The sequence below is a fragment of the Protomyctophum parallelum genome, assembly GCF_964188405.1.
Source record: "Protomyctophum parallelum genome assembly, chromosome: 12".
NCBI lineage: Eukaryota > Metazoa > Chordata > Actinopteri > Myctophiformes > Myctophidae > Protomyctophum > Protomyctophum parallelum.
In genome coordinates this window covers 15,498,414-15,522,650 of record NC_139712.1, presented here as the reverse complement: position 1 = coordinate 15,522,650, position 24,237 = coordinate 15,498,414, and the positions used below count along the sequence as shown (strand labels likewise).

Genomic DNA, 24,237 nt, shown 5'->3' with positions numbered 1-24,237 from the left:
ATATTCTTTCAGAGCGACAGTTTTTAACTCAAATCTTTGCTTCTGGGGGGGGGGGGGTCCCTAGAACTACATATTTTGAGTTTGGGGTCCGGGGCCAATTACATAATTCTGGGGTCCTTAACGTGAAATAGTTTGAGAACCACAGACATAGAAACAAAGTTTTTTTCTGAAAACTGTCATGATTTAGAAGACATTTGTAGAATCGAACTTAGATCAAAATGGGTTAAAGTGAATGTCATGATTCAAAGTCAAATCTACCTTCGCCGTGCAGCAGGAACCTGTCATCTCGCATGCTTTAGGAATCAAATTAGTTCCAAGAAGAAGCTTGTGTAGAAATCCTCCCCCCGTTACCACTACAGTATATACTGTACCATCGCAGCACTTAGTCAAAATGTTTTCGAGAGGCACCCAAGAGGACTCCTGTCGACGGACGAAAGACAACAATGCCATTATGGGCTTTTCTTTTGAAACCTGAACATGTGGGACGGCAGACTTGAAAGAACTCCAAAGAGTCTTTTGGAGTGATTAAATAGCCATGATGTAACCACAAAACAAGTTTAAGAGAAGCAAGTCCGCCCGGCAATTAGGCAAGCACGGCTTTGTCAAAAAGCAAACACAAAAACAAAGAAAAACAAAACAGACCATGCTGGATAATGCATTTCACAAATGTTTAATTAGTCCATCTTAATTAAAGGCTTTCCTCTTCCCTTTCCGTGCATTTCTAACCCCCCTCCCCCCACGCGTGCTTTCTCTCTCTCTTCCTCTTCCCTCTCTTTTTTTTTGCGATAGATGTGCAGCGTGACCCCCAGTTAATTGAAACCCAGGAGACTCTTCTTGCATAAAATCAGATTTATCTATCCATAAAAGGATTTCGTTAAAAATAGCCCAAATCCAGTGGCTCACAACTAAAGGCCTGCAGCTACCGAGGCGAGCCTGGCTCCAACCCCTTTCGCCCTCGCTCTCGCAGTCGTCATGCTGAAGCAAGTGCTGCCTACTGCTAACTAGCTGGGGACCCATTAATTAATTGCAGGAAAACACAGACATTATGTCTATGGGGCAGAATTGTTCTTCTCCAAAAAGAATGGAAATGTGTGTGTGTGTGTGTGTGTGTGTGAGGGTGTGTGTGTGTGTGTGTGTGTGTGTGTGTGTGTGTGTGTGTGTGTGTGTGTGTGCGTGCATGCATTGCATTGCATATGCATGCATGCGTGCGCGCGCATGTGTGGTGTCCCTCATCCAACTCTCTTTGGAACTGTCTTGAAAATGTCCCCCAGACAATAATAAGAGGAAAGTAACGATTGGCTGTAGCGATAATGGGAAAACATGCAGATTCCATGGGACGGGTCAAATGAGTAGTTAAGGCAGCCCACTGTGCCTGTTGGCAGGCCATTGGTGGGTTAAGTGGTACATTATTAGAAGGTTCCTTGGGCCTTTCCCTTGATCACAGGTGAAGAAGACTATAAACAACCCTTTGAATGTTGTCTGTGGCAGTGATGCGATTTGTAAATGTGATTAATGAAGTGATGTACAATTATTTTATTTTTGGAGGTCTTTTCTTTTTTAAATCGTATAAATATCTCATTCAAGATGTTCCGTCTTATGTTTACGACTTTAGCAGGCCTACAGTATGTTCTGTCCGTGTGCTTGTATATTAAAGCCTGAATACAAGAAGAAGGAAACCTAAACACAGGCATTGTATGGCTGACATGAACAAAATGAACACATACTTTAAAATCTAATTTGATTGTAAAGGGAAAACCTGTGACCTGTGACTTACTAACTATACATTTGGAACCTACATGTCATTTGGTGACAAATTATATATTAATATCCCTCAAAATGAACGTGTTTCAGACACAGTATATGAAACATTTTTATTATTTTTTATTTATTCAATCCACATTAGCCTACTGTTAAAGCAGCTAGTAGTAGAGATGCTGGTTGGGTCTCAACCAGCATCATCATCAACAACACATTCTTTCTATATAATTTTAGCAATAAATATATTTATATATTACATCATGATGAAAACATCCTTTTTGTGTGTTGTATACTGTTCTCTGCTGCATGGGGATGCAGTAGTAGTCAAAGGGAATGAAGCGCTGGAGCATCACAGATGATTAAATTCTTATTTATTGACACGGTGCTAAATGCTGTAGCAGTGAGTTACGTTTTGATGCCAAGTGCATCTTCACCATGCAGAGCCATCAAATGCAGAAGTAGTGTTCTGATATAGCCTAGTAGGAAAGTCTGTGAAAGATTTCACGTAAATTGCACGCTACGTTCATGATTTGAGGCTTTTTGTTCAAAACGGGCAAATCCTGCAAACTTTGAAAGCCAATTTAGCCAATTAGGATGGAATATGAAATATCGGACATATCCGTCTTGAACACATGACTATAGAGATAGTTTGTAACGATTTGCAGGAGTTTTGGACAGAATCTGGAGGAGTAGTGTGTTTTTCAAAAGTCGGCCTCCTGTTGGCGCTATAACAGGCCGTTCTGGAAATTTTGGGGCAGAGGTTCATCGTTGGCATCCAGGGAGTGTGTGTGCAAAATGTGGCATCGACTGGGTTAAAGGTGCCGGAGATTAGCTGGTAACACTCGTGGACACACACACGGACGGAGTGCAAAACATACTCTCTCCCCATGCCTTCGGCCTGTCGGAGACAATAAGGTAATGCAACATTCCTCAAATGATCAGGTTGGCAGGTAATTATCTGGCCACCCTAGTGAGGGTTTTAAGCACTTTAATTGTTAAACCCTATAAACTTCATTGACCAGGTCTCCCACTGCCAAGGGGTCTTTACCCTTGCTTTTGTCCCTCAACACCACATCTTTCTACCGACAATAGCCTATAAGCTCACATTGTGCATGTCACAACCCACCATGATGTGAGCTCGCGTAGATTGACTATTTTGGTCTGAATGTTCTTCTTTGTTTGTTTTTTGCCAAGTAAAGTGATGTTAGCCTATTATCACGTGCAGAAAGTAGGGACGCTAGGGGTTCATGTGGTTAAACCAAAAAAATCCTCCTGGGGTGGAGCCCCACTGTGCAGTAAACATGCAATATATATATTTTGTTACAGTGTTCTATTGCCATGTTGTTGTTTTTGGTGTCTTGCCAATGCCCCTGGGTGCCTACAGTAGTACCTACGACCACCGTGGTCTGGTGGGACCAGCAACCGTTTCTGGTCCACGTCCAAATACCTCTGGATTTATCATGCTACTGCATGACCTTTTCCTCTTTTATGTCTATCTATCTCTCTTTGTGTGCCCATTTCTCTTTCTGTCTCTCATTGTACCCCCCTCTCTCTCTCTCTCTCCCTATTGCTTTTTCTCCCATGGCGACTGTGCAGGGTGTTGTTGTTGTCTGGATCCCTGCCAGAGATACCGATGGTGTCATGCCTTCTGCAGTTGTTTGTGAATCAGGGGATGGGTCAGACGTTGTATACCTAATTACAGCGTTCTGGGATTTTCCAGTGCATGCATAGCAAAGGCAAGCTAGGAGCCCCTGCCTGCCTGCGGGGCTTATTATTGATGCGAGGCCCTAAGGACAAGTTCCACATATGGGCCACTCTATCTCTAAGCCGTCCTTATTAATTCACTATCATTAGACATAATCCATGCCACCTTCCTCTCTCCCATGCATCCACTGACATTGCGAGAATCAATGGCATGATTAAAATTGTGGTGGCGTTGTGTTTGCCACTTTGTTGCGCATGCACATCTACGTATATTTATGCACGTATGTGTTTTGTGTCTGTGTGAGTGTGTGCGTTTTCTGTGTGTGTGTCTTGTTGGGCTGCAAAGTGATACATGATGCGTCCATGTTGTCCCTCCGATCGGCGCTCATGGGCTCCCCCCCCGCTCCTTCTACGGGAAATTAATAGGCGACCGCCACTGATGCGTTAAATTGCTTTGCGTTCGGCACCGCAGACAACTAGATTATTTATTCTTTATATCCCCCCCCCCCCCCACATTAGAACAACTGCCTTCTGCTCGGCTATTGTTTTTAAATGAGATCTCGTTTCCCAGCGTTGCGTTAAAAGATGTGCAATTGTTCAAAAACATTCACATGGTTTAAGGTATACGGCGCTCCGTCTTACAATGGTTGAGCGGATATTCCTTTTGACGTCAATAATTGTTGGATATGTCGTGAGCTCTGCATTATACTGTACTGTGTTCGGAGCATTGCTGAGCATTATGGTCTTCTACATTAATGTACAGCAAAGATAATTCAAATGATTTTTTATTGGTTTGATTTTTTTACCCAGGTTTACATGCATGTGTTCAGATACTTAAAGAGAATGACATTCAATTCCTGCACTCCCTGAAGATTATCAGAGATGAAAAAGATCATCTTTCAAAATGAAGCATCCAATTTAGTTTTCTTGTTTAATGTATGTTATTTATTTGCATATATTGTACAATCTGAGACTTGTCTGAGGTTGAATGAACTGCCTGATAAAGTCTGTTTGTTTGGAAATGTACGAAACCAAGTAGGATAGAAAAACATTGAGACACACATAGCTTTGGGCTAATGTCATGACTTTTTTGTAATTCTATTTTATTTATATTGTGTGTCTCTGTCCAGACATCCATTCCATTGTTGCATCTTGCCAGGTTGTCCTTGTAAATAAGAATATACAGTATATATTTTAGTCCATGCTTGGTTACATAATGGTACATTCTTTGTTGTTGCTGTTTTTTTGTGGCTTTTAGTAGACTCTCTATCCAGAGTGACTTACAGTACAAAGTGCAAGGTTGGAGTATATTCCATGCCAAGGAATTAACCCATTCTGACCGGGCACCCATTTTGGGCACCCATGTTATGCTTTAGCTATTTAAAAATAGCAGATCTACAAGCTCATATCGCGCCACCGAGTGGCGCGATACGAGCTTGTAGGTCTGCTATTTTTGAAAAAAATCGAAGAACGACTGACATTTTTAGAATCTGATCTCAGGTCAGAATGGGTTCATCAGACCAGTGTGTGTCCGGCGGAAACCTTGTATGAATCTGATCTCAGATCAGAATGGGTTAAGAGTGCTAATAGAACAAGTAGCCTACAGTACATGTCGTCGCTGTCGGGTGGAAACCTCATGTCCAAAACGGTCTTTTTTTCAAATATAGCAGATCCACAAGCTCAAGCCGTGCGGCGACGCAATGCATTTTGATCTTGTACATTAGCTATTTTGTGTGATATTGTAGTATGATCAAGCGGGGCATTAATTTACAAAACATCTTGAGAAAAGAGGTTTCTGCAACACTATGCGTATATACTGTAGGAGTGTAGGCTAAGGATCTACAAATCAAACCATGCAGCACCCATCTAAAAACAACATACAGTAGTATGTAGATCATGTTAACCTACTAAGAAAACTCTCCTACACATACAGTACTGTACTGTACCCTCCTCCATCCACTGTCACTGCCAAGCATCGCTATTGGTCTTTTTCCAAATCCTCTCCCTCCTCCTCTGCCCTTTGCTCTACCTTGAAGCCATGAGGGGCCATGCCATCCCTCCTCTCTCTGTCTCTCCATGTTCAAAACCACCCCTGCTCTCTCTGTCTACCTGCTTCTCTCTCTCTCTCTCTCTCTCTCTCTCTCTCTCTCTCTCTCTCCCTCTCTCTCTCTCTCTCACACACACACACACACACACACACACACACACACACACACACACACACACACACACACACACACACACACACACACACACGCTTATTGCTTTTGCCATTCAGTGCATAGGGCCTCTCTTTTTTTCTTAACTTGCATGTGGTGTGGACCCCCCCCCCCACCACACACACACACACACACACACACACACACACACACACACACACACACACACACACACACACACACACACACACACACACACACACACACACAGACAGACCACTGTCGTTAGGCATCTCCCTCAAACCCCTGCTGCTGCTGGCCCGGCCTAGCACCGCCTCACACCGCCTCTCCGCACATATGCATGTCATGCGGTGTCAGCGCTAAAGGTGGGCTCTGACGTTATGGGCCCTGATGGTAGCATATTCCCCAGCTGATAGTGGCAGATTGCCGTGCCCAGGTATCCGTTCTGTGCGTGTGCACGTGAGTGTGTGTGTGTGTGTGTTTCTTTGGCCGTGTGCGCCTCAGTGCCCTCTGAGTCCACCCTTCATGTTCTGGGTCTATGCCTGAGCCGACTGGCTGGCCCCTGCTCCTCTGTGTCTCTGCTCTGAGGATTCAACATGGCAGCGCAAGGTTTCTAAAGGCTGGTGACCTCCCTTTCCCTTGTTCTCCATGCTCTATTTCACCTGCCTTTTTTCCCCCTGTTCGTCCCCCCGATTCTTCTACCTCTCCGTCCCCTAACCCCTTCAGTTTTTCCAAATGGCTGAGCTTGGAGTAGAAGGGAGGTGACTCACACACTGCGACCAGTGTGTGAAGGATCACTGGGGCTTCGTTGCTCCATTTTGAGTCCCCGGTTGGGTTGAAACGAATGCCTGGTAGGGAGGGATGCAAAACGGAATACTGGGGGGGCCCGGTGACATGATTAAAAAGGAAATGGTAGCTAGATAGATGGCATTGGTGAATCCCATGCCATTAAGACTTCATTTGTGTTACAATTAGGACCACAATGCAAAGGAGCCTTGACTTTCATGCATCGCCCTTCATCTCTTTAACATACATAAATTTTCTGCAAATAGCACATGTACAGTTCGGCCAAATTGCCACAGCTAGGATAGAAAAGACCTTCACTGATCCATCTAGCGCCATTGGGTGGAATCCTGTCAAACCTATATTTTAGACGAGAGCTATACAATCGGCTTTCCTTTTGTATTAAAAGGGAAGAAAACAGCGCTGAGTAATATCCAAGTTAAGTTTGATTTAATGCAAAGCTTAGGAGGAGATTTTCCTCCTCTCACGGCGCAGACCAGAGGGCACCCATGGGACTCTCCTCGCCCGTCGCTTGCCGTTAACATTCTGCATTTGTCCGGCCCCCCCGTAATTTATTGTATCTCATCTGTAACAGGCCGTCCGGACTCTGATTTATATATTGATTTGAAAAAATAAATAAAAAGTGATAGGAACCTGCATTGGGGTGTAATGATGGACTGTGTCGACATGCAGGAGTAGGGATATGAAACATTGTGAGGAAATTAGATATTATGCCCTGAAGACAACGGCAGCCGGCAGCACATTCATTATTGGCTGGATATTTATTATTAAGAATTCCTCTTCATGAGTGACTGCTGCGGAATATTTCGGCCCAGCTCTTGCTGCTGCTGAAGTCCTCACAGGAGCCTGCGTGCATGCGCGAGTGTGTGTGTGTGTGTGTGAGAGAGAGAATGTTTGTGGAGATCATTGCTGCTGTGTTGTTTGGCAGATGCTGACAGTGCAAATATCATGATGATTTGTCATATGCTCTGGTCCTTATTGTAACACAGACACGCACGCACGCACGCACGCACGCATGCACGCACACACGCACACACAGCAGCACTAGCTCCTAGCTAGAGAATGAAAAATACTGCACAGTTAAAAAATCCTGGCCTTTAGTAGTGAATTTCCAATGCATGTACAGTAGCCTAGAATAAAGGTCCTATAGCAGCGGTTATGCAATGCATAATCACACATTATGCAAGTGTATACTTCAACTTCACTGGACCACATTCATAGAGATATGGGGAAAAAAGGAAAAAAAAAACTAGACAGCTGTTAAAAATGAAAAGTCCTTGCCAAGGAGTTTTCCTTTTCACCAGCTAGTGCTCTGCAGCATTTTTTAATCACAGCGCAGTCATTTTCCAACAACGCTACAGAAAGGGGGCTGCGGTCCAAGCCTCCAGAATCTTTATTTCAGCCCCCCTCCCCCCCCCCCCCCCCCCCCCCACCTCCTCGCTCTAATCCACTTCAATTATGTTTCCTCCCATTTCTCCTGATCACTTTACAGCTCGGCAGCACCTGTGCTAATTGTAGCGGTGATGGCGGCTGATATGTTCTGCATCCTTACAGGAGTTTGAGAGAGGAGGAAGATAGATAAACATCCAGCCCGAGGGCTTTTGGGAAGCATGGCTCAGCCTAGCAGATGGCCATCATATTATGTGTGTGTGTGTGGAGGTGTGTGTGTGTGTGTGTGTGTGTGGGGGGGGGGGGGGGTAGAGACAGTGTTGCCATGTCTGCTTATTGTAAGCAACATCTTTGGGCTTCTTTTTCTGTAAAGTTGCTCGTAGATGTTGGTAGTTGCGGATTGCATGTTTTGGGGCGGCTGTTGGGTGTGGTTGCTTATTTGGGCTTGTTTCCTAATGTCGTTTTAAACAGTGATTCTCATACATTTTCATGTGAAGGACCTCCAGATTAATGTATTGCCTATTGTCCAACTAAGGACCCTATAGGTCACCCTACATCTAAAAATATTTTGTGCCAGTGACCCCCATACAAGATTTGTGTTGTTAAAATGTTTCAAAGAATATTCCACATTTGTCACTTTTTTTCAAAGATTGGTTATTTTCAAATGTATTGGGGGGGGGGGACGGGGGGACGACGCACAAAAGTGTTTGTTCACTGTGTTTCAGAGTTTGGCAACTTCATTATTATTTTTTATACAATCATTAAAGGCAGATTTCCTTAAAAAAGGAGTAGACTTTGCAGAGCAAATGTGCTACATGACAAGATCATGCAAGAAATGTATCTAATGAATAGGAGGAACAAACCACTGTGTGTGTGGCTTCAGTTCTGATATCCTAGAGTATCAGTCAGTTTGATAACTTGATAACTAATAAATCAATAATACAGTCTAACCTCTGCGGTCCCCACTCCCAACAGTAAGCTACCTTACGTGCGAGTGTATCTCTTCTTTAATACTATATCTGGGCCCAAGGACAAGTGAGACTGTGTGTGTGAGAGACCACATAATTCCCCCAATGATCCTGTGTGCGTGCACGTGTGTGCGTGCGAGTGAGTGTGTATCTCTCACCTAGCCACTTTGCCCCCCTCCCCCTCCCTGCTGAACTGCCGTGCACCCATAATGAATGGGCTGCCAGCCCTCCCCGCTAGGCTGGACCACATATTATATGGCAGCCTATCTGAAGTGGACCGCATATTATATAGCAACCTATTTGCTGCGGTGATGAGCCCCGGACAACCTCCCATTATTTATTAGGAAGGGCCACAGCCAGACGAGAGCAGAGGTCGGCTGGCCCAGGTAACAGGTAAACGGCTGACATTAAGAAAAGGTGTGTGTGTGTGTGTGTGTGTGTGTGTGTGTGTTGCGTGCGTGCGTGCGTGTGTGTGTGTGTGTGTGTGTGTGTGTGTGTGTGTGTGTGTGTGTGTGTGTGTGTGTGCGCGCGTGCAGGCGGGGTATGATGGAAAAAGGTGGAGTGTAAGAAGGATGAAAGGAAAGAGAGGGAAGGAGAGTACAGGGAGAGAATATGGGAGGGGAGGGGATGGAAGTAGAGAGAGACAGAGATTTTTTTTATCAACACAATAGTGTCTGTCTTATACAATCATACAAATACCAGCCTTTACAGGTTAGAACTGAATATTCTAATGTGATATTCATTCAACATGGCATAGCAATTAGAAAAAAAACGAATTATCTAACAAAGTATTTAATCCAAAGGATAGAGGAGACAAAGAACAATGAAGACAGAGGCTGTGCTGGATGTTTTACTTTGGCTGTGCTCTGGAACTATAGTGACAGGACGATATGAAATTACATGTCATGTTATTGTGGTCAAAATAATTGTCATTAACTAAAACTCTTTGCACCCGAGCATCCCTATATCAAGACAAATTTCAGTGTGAACTGATATTAAAGTACTATATCATATCTACCGGTATTCTGGGGGGGGGGGGACATTCAACAAAGAAATGCGATCTACACATGTTGTGAACTTGTATATGACAATTTTTGCACCAAGTACACTCTTTTTTGCTGAGCTGGATATATGCAGCTCATCAAAAACTAATTGATCCCAGTGTATGACAGAGTAGAGGACATCTGCAAATATGATTAACGTGAACGTTTTGTATCACGGTAAATTATTATTGTCCCATATCCCATATATCTGGAACACGCCACATCTCTCACTCTTTCACTTTGTCATGTTTGTAATATCAATGATTTAGTCAAAAGTTATGCTCATGTTCATGTTCAATTTATATTTATATCTATATCTCCACACATTTTGATACGATAAAGACGGACACGGTATAGAACCCACAGAGGCATTTTTCCAATTTGAGCGACCTGGAGAAAATCACTCGGGTGATTACTGCACTGCTAGTCTTTTGCACGGCAAACAATGCTGTAAGAGAGGCCTGACATGATTTTGAAAAATGAGCGAAAATCCGAAGCGTTCTAACAGGGGTCAGCCTTCTTTTGTTAGGAGGCGTGTTCCAACGGCGGCGAAGACAAATGATGTACTTTGCCGTGGGTCAACTGGGCATTCCTATCCCATAATGACCTTTCAGGGAGCTGGAAGAGGGACGACCCGTTCCCCCAGCATTGAAGAAGTATGGCGTACTGCGACTCTAACCCATTTAGGCCTGACCTCAACATTTAAAAAATATCTTCTAAATCCTCTTCTTCTGTCGTATGTCCTTAGACCTTCAGCTCTGTTGCAGCAAGCCAGTCCAGTGTGTCATTGTCTTCTAGGTCAATTAGCCCACGATCGCCATTCGGTGGCCGGTATATAGGCTCCAGTTTTCTGAAATAAATATTTTCACGATTTTTCTAAAAATAGCACCTACAAGCTCGTAGCGCGCCTCTGCTATTTTTCAATAGCTAAATTATAACAATGTTTAATAAAACACCAAAAGGGGTTCCCGGGCCAAAATGGGCTAAGGTGTGTATAATGGGAATGTGTAAAACACGTCTCCAGCACCAGTGGACTCTTTTTCTCAGTCGCAGAAAAGCATTAGTTTAGTAGGCTACTACTACAGTACAGTGCATCATACAGCATTATAAAAAAATAAACTTGAACCTGGGAATTATGTTATTTTAGATACAGGACAGTATGTGACTGCTAAATGTTCAGCCCAAACAAGCACACATCCCACAGCGATTTCGTGTTGTTTTTTTACCGGGTGACACTGTGCCAATGTGTGGAAAGGAAAGGTACTATGTTTACCCAGGGTAACTGGACTAAGCTCAAGAACTTGTTTACAGCCAGGCCCTGCTCATAGAACATTTCATGGTAGGGGTTCAATGCCTTGTCCAAGGGCACTTCAGCGGTGGTAATTTTAACGTGCCGGTCCGGGGATACCAACTAGCGACCTTCCGATATCAAGACCGCTCTGCAAACCGTTCGGCCACCGCTGTGAAACCGTATACTAATTTTGTGTTGAAACAAAAAACTGAACGGTCGTCTGTGTGTGTATATGTGCATTATGTCTTCTGATCTACTGTAGCTGTGAGCCAAGGGGCCCCTAGAGCAGAAAGGCCCTCTGTCAGCTTGTCATCCTGTGGAAGCTGCCAAGTTTTTATGAAAAACCAAATTACTAATTGGCCCAGTGTTGGGTTTCCCGCCTGGAAGTCAAGACTGTAATATCTGGGCCTCTATTAGGATCACAGACAGAGCCACGCTCTGCCACCCCCTGCCGAGCTGGCAAATCTCTGTCATTTCACACCAAGTTATGGCAGTCAGTCAGGGACATGCACACACACACACACACCATCATCAAGGACAAAACAAAAGACTTCTCAAACACTTCCAACCCCCGCCAACTCGATTATTTGCTTTGTTGGACCTTTTGATGGTTTACAACCAATTACTTATCACACATGCCTTGCTTGGCTACCATGTAATTAGCTTAGGACAGGGGATTCTTTTTTTTTTTTTTGTTGCCATTTTCAGGAACTGAATGAGAAATTGTACCTCACCTAAAACTATGTGGGTTCTGCGGATTATCAGGAGCCACCAGAAATAAGGCACAACCAATGTTTTACCTCAATCTCCACTGGATCCAAACAACTGGAGCTGCATGTAATTAGTTCCAACAGCAAGACAAAGACCTGTGTTGTACGTTTCAACTTTGATTTTCTAACTTTGTGTCCAAGCCAGTTGGCAAATACAAATCTCAAGGCACAAATTCAAAAATAGCTAAAAAATAATCAGATTTCAATTCAAATAATAGCTGACCTATAAGCTCAAAACACGTCAAAGTGCGACACGTTTTGAGCTTGTAGATCGGCAATTTTTGCTACGACAGTAATGTAATATACAATGTGGCCCTCTGGAGTGAGTGTGGAAATATAGTGGCCCTCTCCATCGTCAAAGTTGCCCACCCCTGTGTCAGACCTCCTCCAGGATTACACCCTGCGGTCTTCTCTCCAATCCCTCACACCAATAAGCAGATCAGCAAAGACACAGGGAGTGTTATCGACACCATAATCCCAGAGAACATAGACTGCCATTGAAATGAAGGACACACTGTCAATTTGTCAAAGCATGAACGTTTGTGAACAAACACAAAGTGTTGATCCAAAAGAGGAGCAAAGCCCAGGCCCAGAGAATACTGTTTATTTTTTTGTCTAGCACTGCTATCTTTTTTTCAGGACTGCTAATCAAACACGCCTGGGGCCAGCGGGTAGATAAACAGACACACACACACACACAGTTTGGCAAAATTTCAACTCTTCTCTGTAGTGGTGTGTGGTGAGAGCAGGGGAAGGCTAGCACGTCAAACACAGATTGATAAGCTCTAAAAATACATTTCTCAGTTTGTTTTTAATGCAAAAAAGAGGGATACCCTTTCACCCAAACAAATGATTAGCTAATTGTGTCAATTGACATGACTTCCTTCTTCCCAAAATGTTAATGTCACATATTTCATCAAGTTTTAACACACAGTCAGATATAAATTACAAATAAAGCATGAAAAAAGCCACTTTTATCAAGACTGATTGAATAAACCACCTCCCCTGTGTCTCTGGCACATGCAAATGTATGAATGATGTCTCCGATGGGGCTGGTATTCAATTTTCATTTTTAACACGTTAGATGAACAAGGCTCTCAGTTCTCCTGTCTTTCCTTCTTATATTTAGATCTGTGCATTCTCTAAAGTGTACAGGTCACTTCCAGTGCAAAACTGTGCAATTTGGTTAGCTAAGGCTCTGGATTCCCTTTTTTTTTTTTTTAAATAGTCTTTATTAAAAAAAAGGTCCCCAGGATGTCCATCGTCCTCCATTTTGGGAATGTTTCTGTAGAGCATCGTCTTTGACATTGACAGGTCCATGTTTAAAAGGAGTTCAAAAAAATGTCACAGCCCCTTCTGTTCTGCGCGTGGAATTAGAATTATCTTTGTTCCAATTCTCTCTGTATTCTCTTTGTACCGAGTTCTACACCCATGGTGTAGTGGCAGAACGTGACGGGATACCGGCCCATCCCATCTTTATTTTATGGCCATGGATGGTTATTAGGCTGAGTTGGTATAGTCTATTTGACAGAGAGAGTGCGAGAGGAGGGCATGTCCTGTATGCCCGTCCGGCGTCTACACCGCTCGACTACGCCACTGGCCGTACTGTGTCGATGGTAATGAGGCTGAGAGCTGGGGCATAATCTCCAAAATGTCCCCAGAGAGAGGTGGGCGTACTCTGTCTGAGGAGATTTATGCCTTAGTACATGACTTTGACACTGTTGCTGCACGCTTCTATACGTTTTGCGACAGCAGTCGGACTTTCTTCTTGGTCAGCAGCCAGCTCCTAAGGTCCTTGACTGCAGGAAATCTGTCGCTGTTTTTACTGTAAACATTCAGGGAAATGCCAAAGAGCACCAGCAGGCCTCCCCAGATGTACCTGATATGAGATGAGAGAGAGAGAGAGAGAGAGAAAACTTTAATGGTTTGTTCAACAGTCCTCCACCAGCGCACAGAGAGGCTGGAAAAGAGGGAAACTTGAACATTTACATCATTTTATTTTCAATTATTTTGTATGCCCTTTGTGTGAATGTGTATGAATAGTATGTGCATGTGTGCAGGAGAGAATGTGTGTGTGTGTTGTGTAGTAAGAACACAGGGTGCTCTTTGACTGCATGGTGGAGTGAGAGAGAGCGAGTTAGAGGCAGGTCAGTGAAGTTCAAGTTCGGTGAAAAACGGACTGAGGCATGGTTTGGATGTCCGGGGGGAGGAGACCAAGGTCAAACACTGTTTCTAAAAAGTTTTTTAACAGACAAAAATATGGTCTTTCTACGTAGGACCAGAGACGAGAGCATGGCTATACAATGTTGAACTGGACTATCTAAAGAAGGCAAAAAATTAAAAATGTAAGTCGTAAGGTGAACTGAAGATACTTACTGAAAAGTAAAGGGCTTTGCAAAGAACATGAACGACAGGACGACGGTCATGGCCTTTCTCCCAGTGGTCACTGCGAGGAGCACAAAGGCCAGACAACAGTTAGGAGATCAGTAAATTCACGTTTTTATATTTGCATCTATGTTAGTGAGATGAACAAAAAGAAAGCAGGAAACCTCCATAATGGGGATTTTGTCTGTTGTTTTTAGATGTGCTGCAGTGAAGCCAACAGTATATTTCCACATGTCAAACATAATAAAGTCCACACGCTGCTAGACTTGCTCCCACTGTCTACTGACAATAAACAGTGGGAGCAAGTCTTCACAGTCTGTAGTGCTGCACGATTCTTGCCCAAATCTGATTCTTGATTTTCCTCCACAGGAATTACGATTCTCACACAAATCCAAACATTTTCCAGGAAAATATTTATTGTCTTTAGTTGCTGAACATTACTACATTATAAATGTGGCACCTGGAGCCAACTACTGTGTCTTCTACATCCTGACAGTTTTCTGAAAAAGCTATGTTTCTATGTCAGTCGTTCTTAGATTTTTCAAAAATCGGTGGCGCGCTATGAGCTTGTAGAAGCTATGTTAGCATAACATAATGCTAACACCAAAAGGGGTTCCCGCCCAAAATGGGTTAAACAGACAACATAAAAGTGCTTGGCCTCTCTTAAAGTCTCTCTCTTCTATCAAACTAAAGTAATTAAAATGAATTGACAGCCAACTTGTGCTGCACGATTCCTGCTCAAATTTAGAAACGAGATTGTGTCTGAATCTAGATCGCAATCTTTTTTCAATTAATAGTGCATGACTGTCAGTCTGCAGACCCTTTTTATGCTGATCTTCTGTTGGTTCTGCACCTGATTACCAGAGTGGCTCTACATTTCTCAAATAGTTCTACATATAGACAATGATGTTTCTATTCTACTACTCTATTTGTTTGGCTAAACAGTTTCTCCCACCTGTGACTGCAACCAGGGCCCCAAAGAGCTTGATCAATGCCAATACAAAGGACACGCCAAAATAGCCCGTAAGTGAGAAGAAGAATGCATAACCGTAGGTCTTCACTGGATGCTGGAATCAGAGCACACAGAGTCTGTTACAACCCCTGGATTCTCATTTTAGATTAAGAAATACATGAAAAAGATTCAACTTGATTTATATGCATAAGCTAGTATAATAATATAATGTATTACTAAATATATGATGACTCTAAAAAGCAACACAGACCCACTGGTTGACACTGAGCAGGCCCAATAGGCATAGAAGCTAGGTTGTACAAAAAAACTATCACGAAATAAAAACGAACTTATAATGAATTAAATGCTGAAATTAGTCGTCGCAACTGAAAAACTGTGTTCTACCTGGAATTAACTGACTGAAGGAGTCATTCAAATGCACATGGAAATGTAACGGGAGAAACATACTCCAGAGAGAGTATTAACATTGAGAGCAGATACAGAAAGAGTCAATGTTGGTATTTTTGAGTGGTGCAACCACTCCTACATCCAGCAATGTCCGTGTACCTGTGTACCTGTGTGAGCACGAGTGGTGTGCGCATGCGTGAAATTGGAGAGGCTGCACACGCAGCACAGAAACAGATCACATCTTGTGCTAAATAAATAGCGTCAATGCTAGCGAGCTAAAATATAGCCATCCTTGCTCTAGAAAGCACCAATGTTTCCATCTAGACCACCGGATTATCAGCAAAGACCTCCGAACATCGCGCTAATTGACCAAACCACGGAGAGCTCCATAGATTAGGAGTTATTCAGCTTTTAGTTTGCCTGTATATATGGGACCGCTGTCGTGCAACCCGGTCTAGGTTCGCTAAAGAAGGAAAGGCCGAGCCAAAATAATGAAAAAATAGTTCTCAGCGACGCGGATTGATATCCATAATAAAGCTAATCTGACGGAGCAGAGAGAGAGAGAGAGAGAGAGAGAGAGAGAAGAGAGAGAGAGAGAGAGAGAGAGAGGAGGGGGGAGAGAGGGGAGTTGCACCACTCGGTTCACACAGGTGTGATTTTTTTTTATATTTGTAAAAAATAAAAAAAGTGTTCTGAAGTAATGTAAAGTATATCATTATCAGACCTAAATTTACCCTTCGTGCCCATAATGACTCACTAGTCACATGTTTTGCAGCAATTTGTAGCAATAATAATAGGCCATGAATGTCAAATGTTAAAGCATGTTCAAATCATTGAGGGCCATCTATTCTGTGGAGATACACTCACCTCTGAGCAGAATGCCACTGCTGAGCCCAGCCCACCCATACTCGACAGGCCTGCCAGTATGTAGACGAACCCTATGGAGTATGAATACAGTACCTGGGACACACAGGAAAAACACAATTACTACTTTCCCAGCCAAAGCCTGTTAACCACTTGAACCTTACAGTAGCATCCCTATTCTAGGGGGAACATTCACCAAAACATAAGCTTGCACTTTGTAACATGGGAGGTGTGCAGCTCAAGTAGACACCGAGACAATTAAGTATTTGTTTTTGGCGCTCAGGTGACGTAGTGGTAAAGTGCCTTCGAATCCAGTCAGACCGCAGTGCTTTGTCGAGCGTCTGTGTGAACACATTTCGGCACGTGTGTTTTGGGGGATGGAAGCCGGGTGGGGAGGGTGACATACTCTTACTGAATGGGGGCACCGGTCAGCAGGGAGTGTTGGGCAGGAGGAGGAGTAGTACATACTCTTACTGAATGGGGGCACCGGTCAGCAGGGAGTGTTGGGCAGGAGGAGGAGTAGTACATACTCTTACTGAATGGGGGCACCGGTCAGCAGGGAGTGTTGGGCAGGAGGAGGAGTAGTACATACTCTTACTGAATGGGGGCACCGGTCAGCAGGGAGTGTTGGGCAGGAGGAGGAGTAGGACGGAGGGTCTACTACTACGTTCTCCCGGTGGTGATTATAATAAAAAGTTAAACGATTATTTTATAGGCGGTTTAAGTACCACAGTAACAAATACAGATACTTCTGGGGGTCCTTGACATTAAATAGTTTGAGAACTAAATCCAGTCAGAAAACTGTTTAGAAGACATTAGTAGAATCGTCCTCAGGTCTAAATGGGTTAATATCAAATATTTTATGTGTTTGAATCATTTTAAATAAATGTCAGGATGACATGGTAATTAATATATTGCAGGAGATTTGTGGTATTGTACGTGATACCTGCACCACGTACGTTGTGTGGTATGTGTGACCACCAAGGCAAAGGAGGGCGGAACTGGACAAGTAAATCAAAATCAGTTGAGAGAAAGTATTTGAAAGTGTCTAACAATGGGATGTAGAATACGCACATCGACAGGCTGGGTGCTGGGCTAAAGAAACTTCTGACAACATTTCGATCTATTTGATCTTCACGGCATTCCTGACACTGCATTCCTTTAAATCATGCCATGCCCTTCATTAAACACTCATCATGTATAATTAAGAAAAATATATATACTGTACCATTTCAGAGTTGGAGCCATTGTGGAGTTTCATGGCTTTCTCTTGCACGTTTCCAATGGCAGCATCTGCACACAGTGCCATGGAGATGAGGATAACACCTGTGTACATGCGAGCACACACACACACACACACACACACACACACACACACACACACACACACACACACACGGTATTTGAACACCTGCCATCTAATCACAGAATGTCAACATCTAATATACTTTGCTGCGCGTAGTGCTTCGTGCCAGAAATATAAGATCTACAAACTTACGACGTGTTGTGACTGTGAGCTTGTAGATCTGCTATTTTTTGGCACACGACACCGGCACGCAAGAAAATATAGATCTACGTTGCTTAAATATGGCTGTGCATTCCAGCAATGAGGTTGTTCAAGAGAACTGCACTTAGAACCAACATGTAATCAAGGTTTGTGCTTGCCGGTTGCAGCTACAAAATACAAGTGAGACCTGAAACTGAAAACGATACATCAGATAATTAGTCAAGTTTAATGTATTATTAATACAAAAAATAAACATAACGTGAGTTTCATTTTGACGTGTACAAGCAGAAGTGCTTGTTTTTGCTGTGTGACTTCACAGTGGCCACTGCTTGGGAAGTGCCTACCTGTGACATTGAAGTTGGGAGCCACTGTGGTGTCGGCTAGTGTGAACCAGATGAGTCCCAGACTCATACAGAGAGCAGCAGAGATGTCAGCCACATTGTAGCGTTTACCTGCAGAATACACAACACATTCAATCACATTTAGCCACACATTTTATCATAAAAGTCCATCTGCATTATATTGTGTTTAAACACTTAACCCCTATATGGTTGGCTGGAATTAGCCTTGCGTAGCGATACTAATATATTAGTCTCGTCCCTCTCACTGTTATTTTTTTTCCTGCAATGTCTCGCCCCATATTTGCCCTGATTGGTCATAGCCTGGTTCCAGACGAATCTGGTTGGCTTATCACCACTTCGGCTGTGAAGTCGTCCCGCAATTGAGAGGGCCCAGACTTAATGTGCATTTCAAAGGCAGATGAAAGCTGGCTACAGGACTATGATATCATTAGTATGATACGATTATGAGGTGTGTAAATATATATTTATACGGAAAGAAAGAATGAAATAATACTGTATCTGCAATTGGATGTTAAAAGACCAAGGATCAAATATAACAACGGATCAAATGTAACAAAGTGACTTTCAACATTAAGTAGTCTTAAAACATTTAAACGTTCAGACATTGGGAAACGTAATGAAACAGAAAGAAGAATGAGATCATGACAACAGAGAAAGAAGAGAGGCTGATGATGGTCGGACGCCTGCAGGACAGCATGCTGAGCATGGCGACGCAGCATCAGGTTGGCTGTGGCCTGCTTTGATTATAGAGTAGCCTTTGAAGGCCCTCACATCACAACAAAACCCCACGCCCCTCTGCCTTCACGTCTCCTGCATTCTAAGTAAAAAGGGCCTTGCTGCACCCCTGAGGGGACCAAGGTCCACTCCACGCATCTATCCATCCATCCCTTGCCATTACAGGAGAGGAGGTACAAAACCTGTCTGAGGGTGAGCACAGGGAACCCTGTCTAAGAAGGCTGGCATGAGGATGAAAGAAAAGACAGAACCAAGATGAGATGGAGAGAGAGACGTGGCGTGGATGGAAAACAAAAGGTAGTGCATGTTGAGATTAAGTGGTCGCTGCTTCAAAGAATAAGGTGACGACTGTCTTGAGATGTAGGTCATGCTATCTGGAAAGTTTATCCCGTGGGTTCCAACAGGGTTAATACACAAGCGTCCCTTGTTGACAGTCAAGAGAGACATTGTCAAATCAAAAGGATCAATTGGCCACTCGTTGCTCTGTGTCCAACCGGGGGTCTACTCTACACATGGCCCCCTTCTATTCACCCCCAGGGGTGTCAAACTGGTGGCCCAAGAAAGTTATTCAGGACCACTTATCGTATGTATGCTTTTTTCACAGAATGATTGCCTATTTTGACATGTCCAGCATAAGGTCACTAGTATTCATGAGTGACTGAGCCGACGACTGACCTTGTATGAACACTCCTCCAATCATGACAGGGATGAGTTTACAGCATTTGAAGATGACCTGTGTTGGGTAATTCAAGTATCCCAATGATGTATTGGACAGCCCCATGCTGCCCACTGTTAAAAAAGCTATGATCATATACGTCTTTCCAGGTATCCTGCCAAAGAAAAGAAAATTAATTAAGCTATTGCTATATAATACATGAGACACAATTGATTCTTAGATTCAAATAATGTCGATAAACAATGAATTCTCAAACCCATAGCAATCTCTATTTCTATATGGTGTCTATGCGGTGTTTGTGAGACAGGGTGTTAGAACAAGCATGCTGAATCAACATCCCCTGGGTAAACAGAGGCTGTGTGAATAACAGGACAGGACACAGTCAATGACGGAGGGACATTGGACCATTGTTACGAACAGTACCTCCTTCGTTTGTCCTGCGTGAGCTGCAGTTCCACTAGGCCAAACATGGAGTAGAAACCAAACTGCACCAAGGTGAGGTACCACCCGAAAGGCTTGAAACCTTCCAAAGAAAATATCAGCTCCTGGAAATCCAAAAACAAACACAAGAGTTACAGATAAATTGGTGTTGGTTTGCCAACTCTTGAAATACAACAATCCCTGCTTCAACATGAGAGCGTTAACACAGCAAACCAACAGCTCTATTCATGTTGCCTGTTTCTTTTTTTAAAGATTTGTTTTAGGCTTTTCTGCCTTTATTGATAGTATCAAGTGAAGACTGACAGGAAAGAGGGAGAGAGAGAGAGAAGGGGAGAGACATGCAGCAAAGGTCGTCATGAATGGGACTCAAACACGCAACGCACTGTCAGGCCAAAGCCTATATATGTGGCATGCACGATGCACCTGGTCCACTTGGCCAGCGGGCACCCATGTTACTGGTTTCTTTACAGAGACACTGCCAGAACTACAGTAATATACGGTATATACCAACCAATCTGACTGAATGGCAGATGGGTAAAGATTTCTTTGAGCCGGGTAGGAGTGTGCAATATAAGTTTTGTTGTATGGCGGTCTCCCACAGGAAATATATTAGATTTACAAGCTCACATCTGTAACCTGTAGTAGGACCGGTCAAATCTGTAACATGTAGTGAGCTTGTAGATCTGCGATAACGGTGCGTGACAATGTCAATGTGCTTAATTCATCTTAATTTCTGATACGCTTACATGGACAAACAGCACACAAAACACAACCTGGCTGTTAATGTTAATAGCTCAGCTCCTGCGTTACAGCATTTAAATTGAGACAGATTTGACCACATGATGGCATTTCACGGCGACACCACAACACCTGGCCTTAAACCCATTTATTACGTTGTTATACCTTTCAAGCTACCTCCTCTGTGACTCATTAGTTGTTGCTATACATGTTGTAGCAACATAACTATTATTTAAAATTTTAATACGAATTTAAATGTTTTCAGACCAGTTCTCTAGACCAGAAATACAGGCTGGCCCAGGCTAGGTTTTAGAAGGTGTTCTTTGCCCCGAATCGGGCCTCAGGTCTAAATGGGTTGTCGAAAGCAGCACACTTGTCTGTCAAGAAGACTCCCTGTGTTAAAACCTGTACCTGCAGGTATCCATAGATGAGGTAAAAGACGAACACTCCGGCCACGCAGATGAAGAACTGCGTGGCTGTGCTGAAGCTGCTCAGGCTGATGCCCAGGACTCTCAGCTCCTCCACAGACTTGATGTGGGGCGACATCATCACCTCTGTGGACGACGGCATGGAGATGGAGATGTGTTTCCTTGAGCTGTTGTAGCCCATTAGGCCAAATTTGCTCATAGTTTCCTTGGTGGGAGCAAGAGGAAAAACACTGATGAAGACTTGACTGGACCTTTAGAGCAACGTATTAGTCAGTCTATATATTATGTTTTCAATGAAGAAGTGTTTTAATCCCGTTTGCGGCAGATTCTGTCGCTCCTATGCCACTAAAACGTGGAAGGCCCTACCAACAGCCGTTAAGAAATGTGAATCCCTAGCCTACTTCAAAACCGCTCTCAAATAGCACTTACGTGTGGCTGCAATTGGAAACTGGCCCCTGTATACAAATTTAAAAAGAGTTAGTCTTCCACCCCTATACTTCTAAACTGTACAATACATGTTTCTCCTCCTTTTTTTGCATAGAAGTGTATTGTGTTGAAAATGGAAAGCCCTTATGTAAACAAGTCAAGATTTTTCTGGTTTTATCCTCTTAGTAGATTTTGTATTGACCTGCAGTCCTGCACCCATTCTGCAAACTCTTATACAATTTTCAATCAATAAAAAGTTCCCAATGGTCATAGATGGCGCTTCCGGCGAAGGCAGGAATTACGCTCAACGGGAAGTAAACGAGGTGGGAAATGGCGTTCGGCCACAAACGGGATTAAAACACGTCTTTATCAAAAACTACGGACTAATACATTACACAAGAAGCTCGTAGGCCTCTCTAACATTTGGGGCAACAGGGTAATCACCCCATTTTGCATTTGTACATGTTCGGGGCTCCAATGGGACAGCTGGTGCCGTTCCCCACAGCTCAAGGAAATTAACACTTAAAACTCGTAGATTGAAAATGTCAAAATCGATAAAATACACCTACGAGAGTACTCTAAATCTTGGGCTAAGATGTATTCATGGGGCAGACGACGAGCATAGTTTAGTATTTGCAGTTGAAAAACATTATTCAGACTGACGGGCTAAGTGTTACAGCTTAACGATACCTCGGTAATAAGCTAAATTGCTAGCAATTAAAACACTAATGTCGACATCTCAGCGTACGGCCTCCTCCACATCTACCGTATGCAATCATTAGTTTGGACTAAACGGGGTGGTTAGTATTTCCTCAATGCCAGATATATCCTAGTATTCACACTTAGTTAGCTATCAGCCTATGTTAGCCAAGTAATGCTAACCTGCAGCAACTACACCTCCCTCCCTGTACGGGGGTTCCTTTCCTTTACGAGAGCGTTTCCTCTTCTTCAGAGGCAAATGGCATGTCCCCGTTTGTCACAGCCTCATCTTTGGGGCGATCGGGACGTTTTCATGTTTCATCGTCCGATGACAAGCGCACTGAAACGCGTACGGGTGGAATGATGATGATGGTGAATTGGTGACGATTGGTGTTGTTTAGCTTAGATGCTAGCTAGCTAGGCTAAGTTTGCTAACCTGGAAGCCAACAACTTCCGCTCCGCTGTCAACTTTGATCTGTTCGCCCATTGGTCAGCCGAGGCCGTCAGCTGACCCAACAAGAAATGATGAGAACCAACTAATACAAACAAATGCGAAGCAGCACGTGTATGATTTGGCAAGGAGACAAAATGCTTTTTTTTTACCATCACTTCAGCGTTTACAGTACCAGCTACATGATGAGGTACAGAGGTAGGCTTTGTTGTATTTAGTCCAAACATACTTTTCCAATTTCCATTAATATTATTATCAAAAAACAAAACCTAACAAAAGCTCTCTATGACGAGACGTTGCTGGAAACTATAGGCGCCAAACCACAGGTATACGACCTCCTTGTTTGAAGGCTCCATCTCGAGTCTCGACTACTTCACAGATGTTTTATTGGGTCTATTATATATCTCTTCTCTAGTATAGTGATACACCACTGCTGTCATGTCATGCTCCACACAAAAACACATATTATATTCCGGAGGAGAGACTGGTTTATCTGCATTTTTGCATATTGTAGACACTCACAGGGCGTAGGCTTCAAATTAATGTCTATTTCCTCTTGAGTTACAGGTTACACACACACACACACACACACACACACACACACACACACACACACACACACACACACACACACACACACACACACACACACACAGTTCATCTACTGTAATATTATGTTCATTAGTGGTTATATGGTCATGGTGATTATATTATATTGTTGGCAATATCCTCATAATATCAATAGATGCCCACAATATCACCTTATAGGCTACCTCCTGTCTGAAGTAGGGAAGTGAAAGGTTCCCAGTTCAATCCCTGGCTCACCGTCAGTGTCCTTGAGCAAGAGACACTGACTGAACCCCTATAGCCGCAATTTGCAACTCTAGATTTTTTTTATAATGGGATGAAATAGAGTTGCAATCCTAATTTGCATCTGCGATCTGCTTGTATTAAACAACGTTAAACTCACCAACATTGCAGCTGTAGGCCAAGCTTGAATTATCCTCTTTCAATCTGCAAAACTTTTGTTTCACCACCGTAGACATGAGCTACTTTCTGTCCAAAATATTGAAAGCATAATTCTGAGCTCTAAGTGTACCTGGTCTGTCAAACAAGTCGTGTGGGAGTGCGCTTGTTTAAATCAAAAACACCCAAAGAAGACGAGCACGCAGGGGGTGAGTTTAGCGTCGTTTAATACAAGCAGATAGCAGAAGCAAATTGGATGAAATTAATGGGGAGTCAATGGATGGTATTGCAA

At 43.3% G+C, this 24,237-nt stretch overlaps 1 protein-coding gene across 1 annotated transcript; it reads right to left on the bottom strand.

Annotated features, from left to right (window-relative positions):
• Positions 1-12,495: 12,495 nt before the first annotated feature.
• slc35b3 (solute carrier family 35 member B3) lies at positions 12,496-22,970 on the bottom strand. Its single transcript, XM_083778776.1, has 10 exons — positions 22,712-22,970; positions 21,387-21,608; positions 20,220-20,341; positions 19,796-19,950; positions 18,368-18,475; positions 17,745-17,842; positions 16,520-16,612; positions 15,248-15,359; positions 14,284-14,353; positions 12,496-13,786 (listed from the first exon to the last, which is right to left on the bottom strand). The coding sequence occupies exons 2-10, from the start codon at positions 21,600-21,602 to the stop codon at positions 13,642-13,644; spliced, it is 1,119 nt and encodes a 372-aa protein (XP_083634902.1). The 5' UTR covers positions 21,603-21,608; positions 22,712-22,970; the 3' UTR covers positions 12,496-13,641.
• Between the last annotated feature and the right edge of the window lie 1,267 nt (positions 22,971-24,237).

Coding starts and splice junctions, on each gene's coding strand:
- slc35b3 (XM_083778776.1), bottom strand. CDS start 21,602: ATGAGCAAATTTGGCCTAATGGGCTACAACAGCTCAAGGAAACACATC. Junction 18,476..19,795: donor TGGAGGAGTGTTCATACAAG/GTCAGTCGTCGG, acceptor TGTATTCTGCAG/GTAAACGCTACAATGTGGCT. Junction 15,360..16,519: donor CAGTGGCATTCTGCTCAGAG/GTGAGTGTATCT, acceptor CTCTGATTCCAG/CATCCAGTGAAGACCTACGG.